General features: G+C 54.2%; 4 protein-coding genes and 1 non-coding gene across 5 annotated transcripts; 4 read left to right on the plus strand and 1 right to left on the minus strand.

Annotated features, from left to right (window-relative positions):
• Window positions 1-164: 164 nt before the first annotated feature.
• On the minus strand, window positions 165-1,239 carry ACO1O0_002524 (tryptophan synthase beta subunit-like PLP-dependent enzyme; the record flags this gene model as incomplete). The annotated part of the gene is made up of 2 exons (XM_083191991.1): window positions 165-881; window positions 940-1,239. 2 exons carry the CDS (start codon window positions 1,237-1,239, stop codon window positions 165-167), a joined length of 1,017 nt encoding a protein of 338 aa, XP_083053205.1.
• An 877-nt stretch (window positions 1,240-2,116) lies between these two features.
• On the plus strand, window positions 2,117-2,995 carry ACO1O0_002525 (alpha/beta fold hydrolase; the record flags this gene model as incomplete). Its single annotated transcript, XM_083191992.1, has 1 exon — window positions 2,117-2,995. One exon carries the CDS (start codon window positions 2,117-2,119, stop codon window positions 2,993-2,995), a length of 879 nt encoding a protein of 292 aa, XP_083053206.1.
• A 246-nt stretch (window positions 2,996-3,241) lies between these two features.
• On the plus strand, window positions 3,242-3,313 carry ACO1O0_002526. Its single transcript has one exon. It is a non-coding gene; the product is annotated as a tRNA-Asp (tRNA).
• Window positions 3,314-4,700: 1,387 nt separating this feature from the next.
• On the plus strand, window positions 4,701-5,917 carry ACO1O0_002527 (aldo/keto reductase; the record flags this gene model as incomplete). Its single annotated transcript, XM_083191993.1, has 3 exons — window positions 4,701-4,806; window positions 4,939-5,476; window positions 5,554-5,917. The coding sequence occupies 3 exons, from the start codon at window positions 4,701-4,703 to the stop codon at window positions 5,915-5,917; spliced, it is 1,008 nt and encodes a 335-aa protein (XP_083053207.1).
• Window positions 5,918-7,329: 1,412 nt separating this feature from the next.
• On the plus strand, window positions 7,330-11,707 carry ACO1O0_002528 (ABC transporter ATP-binding protein; the record flags this gene model as incomplete). Its single annotated transcript, XM_083191994.1, has 9 exons — window positions 7,330-7,497; window positions 7,559-7,746; window positions 7,810-8,746; window positions 8,802-8,948; window positions 9,000-9,759; window positions 9,821-10,526; window positions 10,584-10,699; window positions 10,756-10,943; window positions 10,997-11,707. 9 exons carry the CDS (start codon window positions 7,330-7,332, stop codon window positions 11,705-11,707), a joined length of 3,921 nt encoding a protein of 1,306 aa, XP_083053208.1.
• Between the last annotated feature and the right edge of the window lie 2,651 nt (window positions 11,708-14,358).

Raw genomic sequence — 14,358 nt, forward strand, 5'->3', positions numbered from 1 at the left:
GCATTACAATGATATGATACGGGTAGTTGATGAGTAAATTGCATCACGATCTCAGCTGCAATAGATTTATCCGCCCCCATATCTCGACAATAATACTCTGTACAAACTACTAAGGTCGCCTTAAGTCCAGTTCACAGTACATCAAGTCCAAATTATCTACTTACTTACGTGAGCATCGGATAAGCACTCAGAGCAGCTTGCCCCCCAGTATGGCAGAACAAAATGTTGCCCTTGGGGAACCCTCCCTCCCTAGCCATGTGCAAGAGCCCAGCAAGTGTTTTGCCCGTATACACCGGGTCCGTCAAGATGCCCTCCGTCCTAGCAAGCTCCTTGACTGCGTCAGCGGTCCTTTCGTCCAGCTGGCCATAAGCTTTGCCTAGAAAAGAGTGATTAATCTCGTAATCATCCTCGGTAATGGTCTCGGGATCAACACCAATCTTCTCCGCAGCGTTCCGCGCAATGCGCAAGACCAATTCATTGACCCCCTCCCTTCCTGCAACGCTGAACCCGATTAGACGTTTCTTGGACGTGAGCTTTCCAACCTTTTCGGCGAGCTTAAAGCCCGCGACCATGCCGCCGATAGTCGACCCGGAGCCCGTGGCAACGACAACAGCGTCAAAGATGACGCCCAGGTCTTTCTCCTGCTCCAGGACCTCAAACGCCCATCTAGCGTAGCCCACGCCCCCAAGGGGATGGAGGCTCGCGCCAGAGGGGATCGAGTACGGCTTTTGGCCACGGCTTCTCAGCGTCTCCAGGACTTGTTCCTCCGTTGTTCCCACGGGGAAGGTCTCGGCACCGAGGACATTATTCAGCTGGACATTGCCGACGTAGTCGTACTCAGCCTGCGTGCCTGTGACTGCCGCACGGGGATACAGCGCCGCCTAAAAAGAACTATCAACAAACATTTCTGTAGAAATTACAGACCGGATTTCATCTCACCTTGAGACCCAAACGAGCTGCTGCTGCTGCCGTCTGGCGCATGTGATTCGACTGGACGCCGCCGGTGGTGACAAGGGTGTCTGCGCCCTGGGCCAGCGCATCTGCAGCCACATACTCGAGCTTGCGCACCTTGTTCCCGCCAAAGGCGAGGCCCGAGTTGCAGTCCTCGCGCTTGATCCAAAAGGTGGCGCCGCAGTCGAGCTTCTTGGTGAGGCGCGACAGCTGCTCAACGTCGGAGGGCCGATCAAAGAGGAGCTGTACGCGGGGGATGTCACTGAAGGGTGCGGGGAGAGCGACCATGATGACGATGACGGGGGGATGAAGGCAAGTATTTTGAGGGCAGATGATGGGATGAATAAATGAGATGCGATGACTTTATGGCCGGGCAACTGAGTGTGGCAACTGGTGATGACATGGACAGTTGGCCCGTCTTTGACGCAGCATCGAACCGGAAACGGTATCCGCACAGGTGTGCGCCTTTTTGTACAGCGCACAGTCCAACAATGCCAAGCAGACGCCAGTTAATCTGTCCACTTAAGATGATCGGGAACAAGTGCTTTGGTGGTTTAATGTTAATAGTTCATCTGTTGAGGTCTATATAGCTATTTATACATGTTAAATGACTTGCCGGTGGTGATAATGCATTGCTCGGCGATGGAACGGAGCCGACGCCCATTCTCGGAGGACGCCCAATACAGAAGTACAGCCCGCGAAGTCGGGGATAACGGCGGATTTCGAGAACTTCCAGAATAGGAATTGGGGTGAGGCTCTCCAACATGGAATCTACGTCACGAGGTTTTCGCGTGGCGTTCATTGGCCAGCCCGTAAATGCGTAGAAGTAAGCCAACCGGCCTACGGAGTACGAAGTAGAGAGCCCTCATATTTCTAGTATAATGTCGTTGGATGCCGTTTGCATTTCGTTTTTCCTCTACATTTCATCATTTCACGCTTTGTTAGTTCACCATCAGCTACACTTGCCATGATTTCGACATCTTCGGCTGCGGTTTGCCGTGGAAGTGTTCAAGTTGTTGGGAGACTGACCAACGGCGCACTGCACCCCACAATCACACCCCCCTCCAAAGCACCCGGTGGCGCGACACGCAGTGCAACCTCAGTATTATTACCTGAGAATGACCCAAGAGATACTCAAAAGATCGCCCTACCAGGTAGTCGCGTGATGGGCTTCTCCGATTACGGCCATCCCGATGGTTACCCCCTTCTCTACTTCCACGGCTTTCCCTCGTCGCGACTAGAGGGCTCCGTGGTAGACAGCGTCGCCCGCAAACGCCAACTACGCTTTCTCACGCTCGAGCGCCCGGGATTCGGGATATCAACGCCCCAGCCAAACCGCCGCGTCGTCGACTGGGCCAGAGACGTGCGCGCCTTTGCCGAGGAGCTCGGCCTGCGCCGCTTTGCCGTCATGGGCGGGTCTGGGGGCGGGCCGTACGCGCTGGCGTGCGCCCACGAGCTCCCCCGGGACATGGTTTCGGCCGTGGGGCTGTTTGCGAGCGGCGGGCCGTACGACAAGAGCTGGGAGGGCATCCCAATAAGGTCGCGCCTGGGGCACTACGCAGCGAGATACTGGCCATGGGGGCTCAGCACCGTGGCGAGCGGGATCGTGGGCGCGGCGAAGTGGGCGCTGAGGAACGGGCCTACGGGTCGGCGGTATGAGCAATTCCTGCTGGCGGCGCAGACCAAGGCCCTGGATGAGGGGAGGGTGGCGCACGAGAAGACGGGCGCCGAGCTCAGGGAGGAGGCGATACGGACCATGAGTGAGGGGTTCGCGCAGGGGCCAGGGGCGTTCACGCAGGAGGCGCTGGTCCTATCGACGCACTGGGGCTTTGAGCTGGAGGACATTGACTTCGATCCCGTCCAGATATGGCACGGGACCGAGGATAAGAACGCGCCTATTGTATGGGTGCGCAACATGGCAAGGCGCATTCCTCATGCCCGGATGGTCGAGTTCCAAGGCGACTCGCATTACAACCTTGACAAGCACTTGGAGCGGGTACTCACCGAGCTCGTGCCGGATAGTGTGCGCGAAGGGGGACAGTGAGATGCAGGAGATGCCGGATATTCTGTGGCGCGTGTACTTCATACTAGATGGATCTGTCCCTAGTAGATGTAGATGTTCATGTCTAGGTCGATTAGGGGATGCGCGTGGTATAAAAAAGAGAGGAAAGCTGAGCCATTGTTGAAGGGTGGAGAATGATGCGCCCCTGGTGGCTTGTAGCCCTTATGTATAAAACTATTGGGCCCATTCACGTGATCCTCTCACTACCTTGGTTGCCAACAACCAACGTCTTCCGTAGTATAGTGGTCAGTATGCGAGCTTGTCACGCTCGAGACCCGGGTTCAATTCCCGGCGGGAGAGACCGCCAGCCGATTAATCGGTTCTTTTTTTTAAACTTTTGCCTCAATGATCTATCCATCTGACTTACGTAGTAATAATACGTGCCTGTCCGTCCTCCTTATGGGCTTGTTTCTGCTTTTTTTCTGGTGGCTTAATCCACCCACTTATCCGCCGCGTCTAAGTGCCGAAAGCCTTATATTAAGAACCCCGGGACCATTACATAGTACTGGCTACATAATAGAGGCATAATAATGCCGATGCATTAGAAAAAAAACCTATCGCGGTGCAGCGATGAAAGTTTATGAGTTGAATCAAATTACTCTCTTCAAGCTCTGACATGGAAAATGTTCTAGTGCTGTTGTGTAGCTCCACTGATTTTGTCTGGTCGAACCACGGCCTTTTGAGGATTTGTTTCACAAACTTTCCAATTTGTCGAATTCTTAATAGAAAGGACCATCTTTTTGAGGTCAAACTCTTTAAACTCTAACAATACCATGAGCCTATAATCATCGTAGTAGAATGAGCGAGGATAGATGATTCCTTTTGGCATATGGTATAGGGTAGCACAGAGTATGGCGGTTAACACGGCATTGTCGGATCTAGAGAAATCCATCTCCGCTATGACATGATTGTCCGACGGTACAGTCGGTAATCTGCGATGATAATGTCCGTTAGTTTCGCTCTTGCCCCGCACGTGGTTCCTTGTTCTCTGTCATGACAGCGCAGGTACAGACAAGTGGGCACAGGACGGACGATTTTGCGCTCGTGGATTGGTTCACACAATGACTGTTCTACATAGGATATCAAATCGAAAGGGAATAAGATGCGGCTTTTAATATAGACGTCATGCACACCACCGCGGCGAGTCAGCACCGGTCCCGCTCGGAAGTTGTCACGGATGCGAGCCTCGTTGACCCGTGGCTGTACTAGGTAGGTCTTGTACGAGTAGCCAAAGAAAGCTATCCGTATCGATTGATGTGGGATTAATATTATTACGCGCAATTTCTGTACGACAATTGACAATTGATGAAGGTGTTAATTTGCTCACATGGTGCAAGAATGCTATATCATGTAGGTGTAAAGATTATGATACTACTCATATTACTACGAACAGCCCTGACTAGTGATTTGAAGGTTTGCACCCGGTCCTGCCTCAATCAAGCGCACCTAACTACTACTTACTGCTACCTACTAATACTACCTACTTAGGTAGTACCCACATACAGTTAAGTACTTAGTAAGGCAAATAATGCTACGCACCAGTGGATCAGTCTCCGATTAACATATAACAGCCGAGCTCCGATCAGGCCCAACGCCCATCTTCATCCCTCACTCCTACACTGTGCCACTCCCGATATATAGCTGGCTGCAAACAAGTTCTTCCGCAAACTCCCCTAGCTCATTCATCATGGTCGTGTGCAAGTCTACATTCAAGCTCAACAATGGCAAGTCACGTTACTTCAGCCTCACAGCGTGCTCCGATCGCCACTCCGAGGACCCCGCATCCGCCTTGAGTGAATCAGCCAGGTGCTAACTGTACCTCCAGGGCAGGAATTCCCCGCTGTAGGCTTGGGGACCTGGCAAGGTATGTTTCTGGTTAAATTGCTTAAGAGAGTAAAACATAGTGATCACCTGACACCATGCAGGCAAACCCGGCAGCGACGACGAAAAGGCCTTGGAAGACTCCATCATTCATGCCCTCAAGGCCGGGTACCGCCTCATCGACACGGCGCAGATCTACGGTACCGAGCGCGCCGTGGGGCAGGCCATCCGCAAAAGCGGCATCCCCCGGAGCGACATCACCGTCGTGACTAAGTTCTGGGGCCACTGGCACCACGACCCCGCCGAGGCGCTGCGCAGGTCCCTCGCCGATCTCGATGTAGACTACATCGATGTCTTCCTGATGCACTGGCCGTGGGCCACGACCCCGGAGCCGGAGAAGAAGCCCCTCCGCAAGTGGGAGAGCCCAACCTTCATCGAGACATGGAAGAAGATGGAGGAGCTCGTGGGGCCCAAGTGCAGGACTATCGGCGTGAGCAACTTTACGCAGAAGACGCTGGATGAGCTGCTCCAGACGGCCAAGATTGTCCCTGCTGTGAACCAGGTTGAGCTGCACGCGTTGAACCCGAATCTGAAGCTCGTCCCCTACTGCCAAGAAAAGGGCATCGTCGTCACGAGCTGGGCGTAAGTCAACCAACCTCTCCCCTCCCCTCTCTTCTGTCTTTGCCAGATGGCGAATTTCTTGCTCACACTGCGTGCAGGACACTCGGCGGCAGCGACAGCGAAACCAAGGGCCTCATCCTCAACGACAAGCTCTTCACCGACATTGCCCAGGCGCACGGGTGCTCGACGGGCGTCGTGTCGCTCTCGTGGGCGGTGCAGCGCGGCATCAGCGTGATCCCCAAGAGCGCGTCCAAGACGCGCATCGAGGACAACATCAACCTCGTGACGCTGAGCGAGGACGAGATGGCGGCCATCAACGGCGCGCAGGACAAGCTCGGGTGGCACCACCTGGCCAAGGGCATCACGGCGCAGTATATGGAGGTGGACGGCAAGCCGACGCTCATGACGTGGACGTTCCAGGACTTTGGGTGGGAGGACGAGGAGGGGAATTGTTTGACGTGATTGGACTGTAGGCAAATCTATAGAGTACCAGGCATATAGATGGGATTCATTCTCACGATGAGATGCTGATTGAATCGTCAAGACTCGTTCAGTTTTCGTTGCGTTTATTCACAGTGGGCCCTTAATACTAAGATAGGTGTGTTTCGGCACTCAGCACTTGGTAATCATGTTGCATGCTTGGGCGCTCGTGAAACTTGAATGAATGCGACGAGTGCGACGTGCATATTACATCGGCATAGTAAGCCTCGGAGACCGAGAGGCGTTCTCAGCTGAATTAGCCAGCCAATGGCATCAAGTATTTTGATGATCACGGCAAGAAAGTCGCGGCGTGAATTCTCGTCGTTGACCGTGGTGTTCGTCTTCTTCTTCTTTTTTTATTTTATTTTTTTATTTAATTTATTGGTTGGTGTTATGGGAAGTATCCGTACACTGGCGTTAAGTCGTGGAGGTGTCCTGGGATGCCCGGGCGCCAGGTTGTCAAAACACCAAAACCAGTCAGCTCCAGTAGCACATGCCAAGTATGATATTGATATTGTGAGAGCCATGTTCATATTTTCCCATAATCCGTCTTCTGGCTTCATTGTACTTCCGCACTGCATGGACAACGAACACGTGGGAGTTTGGCCGTCGCATTCCTCGGGAATCGGGACTTGGGGCGAGGGCGTGACGGCCCTTGGGCCCCTATGAAGATGGCAGGGCATCTGGGCAGCCAATGGGCATGAATGATCGCATTTGAATGCGGCGAGGTGGGGGACGGGGGAAATTTAAGCTTCATCTTAGCGTGTGGTGCAGCAGTACAACACCCGTCTAAACGACACATGCAGGACGCTGCGACCACTGTAACGCGCCATGATGGTGGATGTATTCTCAGCTGCGCCCCGATGACTCATTTCCCGTCATATCCCATCATCATAAACATCTACCGATTCTGATGATCTACCCCGGATTGAGCAGCGAAACAAGGGCAATACCTCGTAGTAATGGGACTCGTACGAGCATGCGAATATAGACACTGTCCGGATACTCACAGGCCGTTCAACGGTTGGTGGGCCACCGGGCCAAAGTGGCACCCAAAGTGGCAATCGAAGCCTGCCAGGGTCCCTTCGGGCGCCGCGGATCCCGCAGATACGCGCAGAACCGAACAGATGGGCAACCGTGAATTTGCTTCAAGTTCTTGATAAAACATCCATACCTCGCTAGTTGATTGCACTCGATCATGCCCCCCCATTGACTCTTTTTCTCTCTCTCCCTATTAGATAAACTGGGATGAGCTGAAGGACCGTCGCTGCCCCCTATATCGCTTCTCATCGTCGAGTGGCAAGACGATTTAGAACCTCTACCTTCTTCCTTCATTAAAACCTTCCCGCTGAAGCCTCGTTGTTCTTCGGTCACAGCCAACATTTGAACAATCGATGGCTTCGACCAACGAGAAGACCGAGGCGCCAGACACCAACGAGAAGAGAAACGATCTGTCGCGTAGTGATGCATCCGCCGTGACGCCTGTCGAGGCGCCTGGCGAGGCAGCCCCAGAGCCCAAGCCCGACCAGCCCGCTGAGCAGGACGGCTGGAGCGCGTACTGGGTGAGTGGACGGACAATATGGACGCGCCAAATGGCGAGTCGTATGCTAATGCAAATTGCAGAGGATCTTCACCTTTGCTGGGCGCTTCGAGTATTGTCTACAGGCGCTGGCCGTCTTGGCTGCCATTGCGTCCGGTGCTGGTATCGCCCTACAGAACCTCATCTTTGGCGAGTTTGTCACGGCAATCACGGGCTTTGTCTCTGGATCTTCGCCCCCCGCCGCCTTTCGTGACAAGGCAGCCGAGCTAGCGTAAGTACTCCTCACCTGGACGACACCTACCCCTCGTGGATATCATGGCTGACCCTGTCGCAGCCTCTACTTCCTGTACTTGGGCATCGGGCGTTTCATCCTGTCCTACATCTACAACGTCCTCCTCACCTACAGCGCATACCGCATCGTCCGAAATATCCGACATGCCTACCTGCGCGCTGCCCTTGGCCAGGAGGTCGCCTACTACGACTTTGGTTCCGGCGGCTCCATCGCTGCCCAGGCCACCACCAACGGCCGCCTGATCCAGGGCGGTATCTCCGAGAAGTTTGCTCTCACCTTCCAGGGCCTGTCCGCCTTTGTCACCGCCTTCATCGTCGCCTTTGTCACCAACTGGAAGCTGACTCTCATCTGTCTGTGCGTCGCCCCAGCCACCATTGTGGTCATGGGCATCGTTGCTGGCATCGAGGCTGGCTACGAGACCAAAATCCTCGAGGTCTATGCCCAGGCCAACTCCTTCGCCGAGGGCGTCCTCGCCAGCGCGCGCACCGTCCACGCCTTTGAGATGCGGTCTAGGCTCGTCAACAAGTTTGACGTTTACCTCACCGAGGCGCACCGCGTGGGCAGCAAGATCTCCGTCATGTTTGGCATCCTGTTCTCGTGCGAGTACACCATCATCTACCTCGGCTTTGCCCTAGCCTTCTGGCAGGGCGTCCACATGATGGCACGCGGAGAAATTACCAACTCAGGCGATATTTTTACTGTCCTCCTATCGGTCGTCATTGCGGCCATCAACTTGACCATGCTGGCACCGTATTCGATTGAGTTCACTAGGGCTGCCACGGGTGCCGCCAAATTGTTTGTTCTCATTGACCGCAAGTCCGACATTGATCCGTTCAGCGATGCAGGAGACGAACCCCCTGAGATTAAGGGGCTTGTCGAGCTTGAAAATGTATCATTCGCCTATCCGACGCGCCCTGGCATCACCGTCTTGGACGACTTCACGCTCAGGGTCCCAGCTGGTAAGGTCACTGCGCTCGTGGTATGTTACCTTTCGCGTTTCTTTCTGGAGCGACGTGGTGCTAAACGTTTCTTAGGGTCAAAGTGGTTCGGGCAAGAGTACCATTGTCGGCCTCATCGAGAGATGGTACCAGCCTACGGGAGGGTCTATCAAGCTTGATGGCCGGCCGATTGAACAATTGAATCTGAACTGGCTGCGGAAGAATGTTCGGCTCGTTCAACAGGTAAGTGCAGACTATACCCATCATTGTACCTCATATTGACTGGTTTTTTAGGAACCTATCCTCTTTCAAGGATCCGTCTTTGACAACATTGCCTACGGTCTCGTCGGCACCAAATGGGAGAAGGCCTCCCAGGAGGAAAGGATGGCCAAGGTCCAGGACGCTGCGAAGCTAGCCTTTGCTCATGACTTCATCTCGGATCTCCCCGAGGGCTATGATACCGAGATTGGTCAACGCGGGAGCCTCTTGTCTGGTGGTCAGAAGCAGCGTGTGGCCATTGCCCGAGCCGTGGTCTCGCAGCCCACAGTCCTCCTCCTTGATGAGGCTACGAGCGCCCTTGATCCCCATGCCGAGGGTGTCGTGCAGCAGGCCCTTGACCGTGCTTCGGAAGGACGGACCACCATTGTCATTGCTCACAAGCTCGCCACCATTCGCAAGGCCGACAACATTGTCGTCATGACCAAGGGCCGCATCATCGAGCAAGGTACTCACGAGGGTCTCGTCGCCCAGGACGGTGCTTATGCCCATCTTGTCAAGATTCAGAACTTGACTGTTGGTGATGGAGACGACGAAGGCGAGGCTAAGGAGAATGATGAGTCTGGCACCGACGCCAATGAGGACCCTGCAGACCTGACCAAGACTCTGACCCGGTATGCTACTGGTGAACGCACCCGAATGGAGGCCCAAAAGGAGCGAGACAACTACGACCACCACAAGGGTCTCAGCTTCCTGGCCGTCATCTGGCGACTGGTCGTCGAGAACCCGGATATCAAATGGGCGTATCTCGTTGTTTTCATCTCATGTGTTGGAAGCGGTATGTCCTTCATCCCGTCATCAACTCTTTCGTGTCTTTCACTCGCTAACACGCTCCTCAGCTGCAATCTTCCCCGCCCAAGCTATCCTCATCGCCAACATCACTGACGTCTTCACCCTCACCGGCAAGTCTATGACGAACCGCGGAGACTTTTTCGCCACCATGTTTATCGTCCTCGCCGCCGGCTGCCTCGTCTTCTACTTCCTGCTCGGATACTCGACCAACACGGTTGCCCAGTTCCTCTCGCACAAGTTCCGCCGGCAGAGCTTCAACGACATCCTGCGCCAGGATCTTCAGTTCTTTGACCGCTCCGAGAACAACGTCGGCGCTCTGACCAGCCGCATTGACTCGAACCCCCAGTCCATCCTCGAACTCATGGGTTTCAACGTCGGCCTCATCATCATCGCCGTGCTCAATGTGGCCGCCTGCAGCATCCTCGGCCTTGCCCACAGCTGGAAGATTGGCCTGGTCATCGTGCTGGGCGGCCTGCCCCCGCTGGTTGGGTCTGGCTGGCTCAAGATCCGGCTCGATGTCAAGCTGGACAATGAGATTTCCAAAAGGAGCTCCAATAGCGCTTCGATTGCCTCCGAGGCGGTGACGGCTATCCGGACTGTATCTTCGCTGGCCATCGAGGACCAGGTGCTGAAGAGATACACTGACGAGCTGGACCACGCCGTGGTGTCGTCTACGAAACCACTGGCGACTATGATGATTTGCTTTGCTTTCACGCAGGCGGTTGAGCACTGGTTCATGGCGCTCGGATTCTGGTACGTGTGTTTGATACTATTCCGCCTACTCATTGCTGACTTTTTGTGTTTTCCTAGGTATGGCTGCCGCTTGGTCTCATTCGGCGAGACGTCCATGTATGACTTCTTTGTCGCATTCATGGGCGTCTTCCTCTCGGGACAGGCCACCTCGCAGCTCTTCCAGTTCTCGACGAGTGAGCAAGCTTCCGATACACTTCCCCACCAACCTCTGCTAACATTCAATCACAAGGCATCACCAAGGGCAAGAACGCTGCCAACTACATTTTCTGGCTGCATGAACTCCAGCCCACTGTCCAAGAGACGCCCCAGAACCGTGACAATGGACCCAAGTCGGGTGGGCCGATCGCGCTGGACCACGTCCGCTTCTCCTACCCGCTACGCCCCGAGGCCACTGTTCTGAGAGGCATAAACCTGGACGTAAGTTGATCCCAACTTTGGCAATAAAAAGACACATTACTGACAGTTCAAAGATTGAGCGGGGCCAGTTTGTCGCCCTCGTCGGCGCCTCTGGCTGTGGCAAATCCACCATGGTGGCCATGCTGGAGCGCTTCTACGACCTGTCGACGGGCAGTATCCGCATCGACGGCGACAAGCTCACGGATCTCAACCCGCGTCTGTACCGCCGTATTGTCTCTCTGGTGCAGCAGGAGCCGACGCTATTCCAGGGCACCATCCGGGAGAACATTGCCCTGGGCATCGACGACCCCAACTCCACCACCGTAGATGAGTCCACCTCGTCCACAGCCGCGGCTGCCGAAGTCTCTGACAAGGACATCGAGGCGGCGCTCCGCGCAGCCAACGCATGGGACTTTGTCTCGTCGCTTCCCGAGGGCATGGCCACGCCAGCGGGGTCCAACGGGACGCAGCTTTCGGGCGGGCAGCGGCAGCGCATCGCGATTGCGCGGTCGCTGATCCGCAACCCCAAGGTGCTGCTGCTGGATGAGGCGACGAGCGCGCTAGACACGGAGAGCGAGAAGATGGTTCAGGGCGTGCTGGCCGAGGCGGCCAAGGAGGGCGACCGCATCACCATCGCCGTGGCGCATCGCCTGTCGACCATCAAGGACGCCGATGTCATCTGTGTCTTCTACGGCGGGCGCATCGTCGAGAAGGGCACGCATGCGGAGTTGGTGGCGCTGCGGGGGATGTACCGCAAGATGTGCGAGGCGCAGAACCTGGACTGAGAGGGTGTCTGGTTTTTCTTCTCCTTCTTATTTTTCGTGTGTTTGTATTATATGTCACATTAGACGGATTTCTTTATGTATCCGTCCTTGTACATGTCGGCCGTCGGTTAGCAAGCTGATCTCGGCGACGGTTAGGGATTAGAGTAATAGAAAGAGCGAGCCATCTCAGCATGTTGCGCAAGACATCAACACCGCTACTTTGTTCCAGCGTGTCTTTCCCTAACCGTTTGCTCTTGTCTTGTGTGATATGTCTCGTCCCCGACCTCTTCCTGTAGGGCTAGTTGTCCCAGCCGCTGTGGTGTGTGGGAGTTATATACAGGATACATGTACATATAGGAGCCTCGGTGTGACACGAAACGACACGCGAATCCATAGTGGCTGGTCAGCTGCGGGGAACCTTGCAGATGGTTACGGTCGCACATTAGGCAAACGTTGAAAAAGTGCTCATTTGCCCCGCTTTAACCACATTGACCACACCCGACCTGTACGAATTGAACTTGATTGAAGCTATATACATTTAGCTGGTCTTCGCTTCACTGAAGATATCGTACGATATCTTCAGTTACTAACCCAGAACACCACGAGAAGGTGCCAGCCGTCGTCCTGGGTCAGCAGGGCCACTCGGCCCTGCTGACGCCTCCACACAAGGCCACTAGACCAAGGCTTCGCAGGCAGCGCCTAAGGGGATATGTTGTGTACGAAAGCATATGGTTAACAAAGGAAATAAATAGGTACGTACGATTAATTGAGGGTAACGGGATCATCTTGGGTTCCTTCCTCGTCGAGCTCAATCGGCTCATCTTGGGTCCCGGGTCCCTCAATGAGTAAGATGGGCTGTTCTCGGGAACCCTCGCGATCCTCGTACGCTCCCGCGGTCGGTAGACCAGCATCCTGGTCTCTGTTTGTACACGACGACGCGCGGTCCGGCCATTTGCAGTTACTACACGCACCACCGAAGTGGCCTGGTAGGCGTACACAAACAGGGAAAGGGGACGCGTAGCCATCGACGTCCTGAGCCATCTGCCGGCGGCAATGACTACAAGGACGTTCGCACACAATGCCTCTACTCTGGATGAGAAAGGCATTAATGTACGAGGGCCGCCTGCTCTCAATCTGCCTTAACGTAACACGGTCCGCTAGAAAGCGGACGTGACGCCCCGGCAAAGCAAGAGCAGCGCGCGACTGCCGAGAGAAAACGTACGGGCCGAGACCATTCCCACCCGTGTGGGCAAGCAGCAGCCGAGGCTGCTGTGGGATGCTCCGTACGAGACCCTAGAAGGAAGCATTAGTATAATATTAATTCGTAATAAGGGCCCTACTTACAGGAGCGGCACCGGCGTTGGGGCCCTGGTGGTGTTGCTGCTGCTGCTGCTGCTGCTGGCTATTCCTTCGAGTTAGATTCCGTACGTAGAACGGGGCTATGCGGCGCATACGAAGACATGTTGCTGCTGTCTAAATAGATAGGTTAGTGATGAAAATGATGATTTGATGAAGGCTTGTACGTACGGCTATTGGTAGTGGTGGTGGTGTTGTTGCTGTTGCTGTTACTGTTATTATAAAGGAAGGAAAAGTCATCACGAAGGTGAGGGCTAGATGACTTTACCTACCTACTAACCTTATGCCTACCTCTATTCCTAACTAAAGAATCGTACGGTGCCTTATTATAAAGTGATAGGAATCTGAACCTCGACGAGGGCCTCACCAGGTTACCTAATTAGGCAGGGCTACGGGTAAGGGCATGCAAACAATAACGCCGTACCCGCCCCTTTTCATACGGTTTTTCGTACGGTATGTTTGCTTAAAAACCTTTTATCCGTAGATTTCCTTTCTTTATTTTTCTTCTTCTCTTTTTATCCCGTACGATAATGGCTGGCCATACGATCGCAAGGTGGTGCCCAAGGGCACCCTCTACTCGGCTACATAAAGATATCCAGCGAGACTATCTTGACTCTCTTGCCTGCCTCTTCTGTGGCGCACGCTGGCCAGACCCAATCATGGTTGATTCGGGTGATGAAAAGTCTTCGTCCCGTACGCAAAGTGAGACTTCTTCCCAAATCATTCCCCCGATGCCTCCTTCCAAGCGCGACCGTACGAGCAACCTCAAGCAGTTCAAGGCCAAGGCTCAAGAGGCACTCCAAGCTACTCGGGCTTCTTCTCAAAAGAATCCGTACGACCATCCTATCGGAATTCCAATTCGATTAACCCCTCTCTTATCAAAGGGCCGGCTTGAGAGTGGCTTCTTTATTCCTGACCCCCGGAAGATAATCAGGCTTGGTACGTACATACGCGTTCTTTCCCTCTTATAGAAACTAATCCCTTTATAGGACCAATTGACCTTCGATGCCTTGATTGGGTTGAAGATATCGATTTTCTAGACCCCCTTTCTGAAGAAGGATGGATCGAGTCATTCGTACGACCGAACTTCAAAAAACAATTCGAAGATAATATTCCTTGGGAGCTTGGCAAAGGTTGGACGAAGCTGACTGGATTTCTCCGGATTCCTGATGCACCAGAAGGGAAGACTCGTACGGTTACTGGCCTCTTTGCAAAAGGGAATTCGTACGACTGGGAGGTCCAAGATGGCAGGCTTATGGTCTGGATCAACTTTATGATCATCGAGGGTCAGGGTCATGATCAGGGTCAGCAGGTTA

This window comes from Amphichorda felina (assembly GCF_050947745.1).
Source record: "Amphichorda felina strain 45539 chromosome Unknown scaffold_2, whole genome shotgun sequence".
NCBI lineage: Eukaryota > Fungi > Ascomycota > Sordariomycetes > Hypocreales > Bionectriaceae > Amphichorda > Amphichorda felina.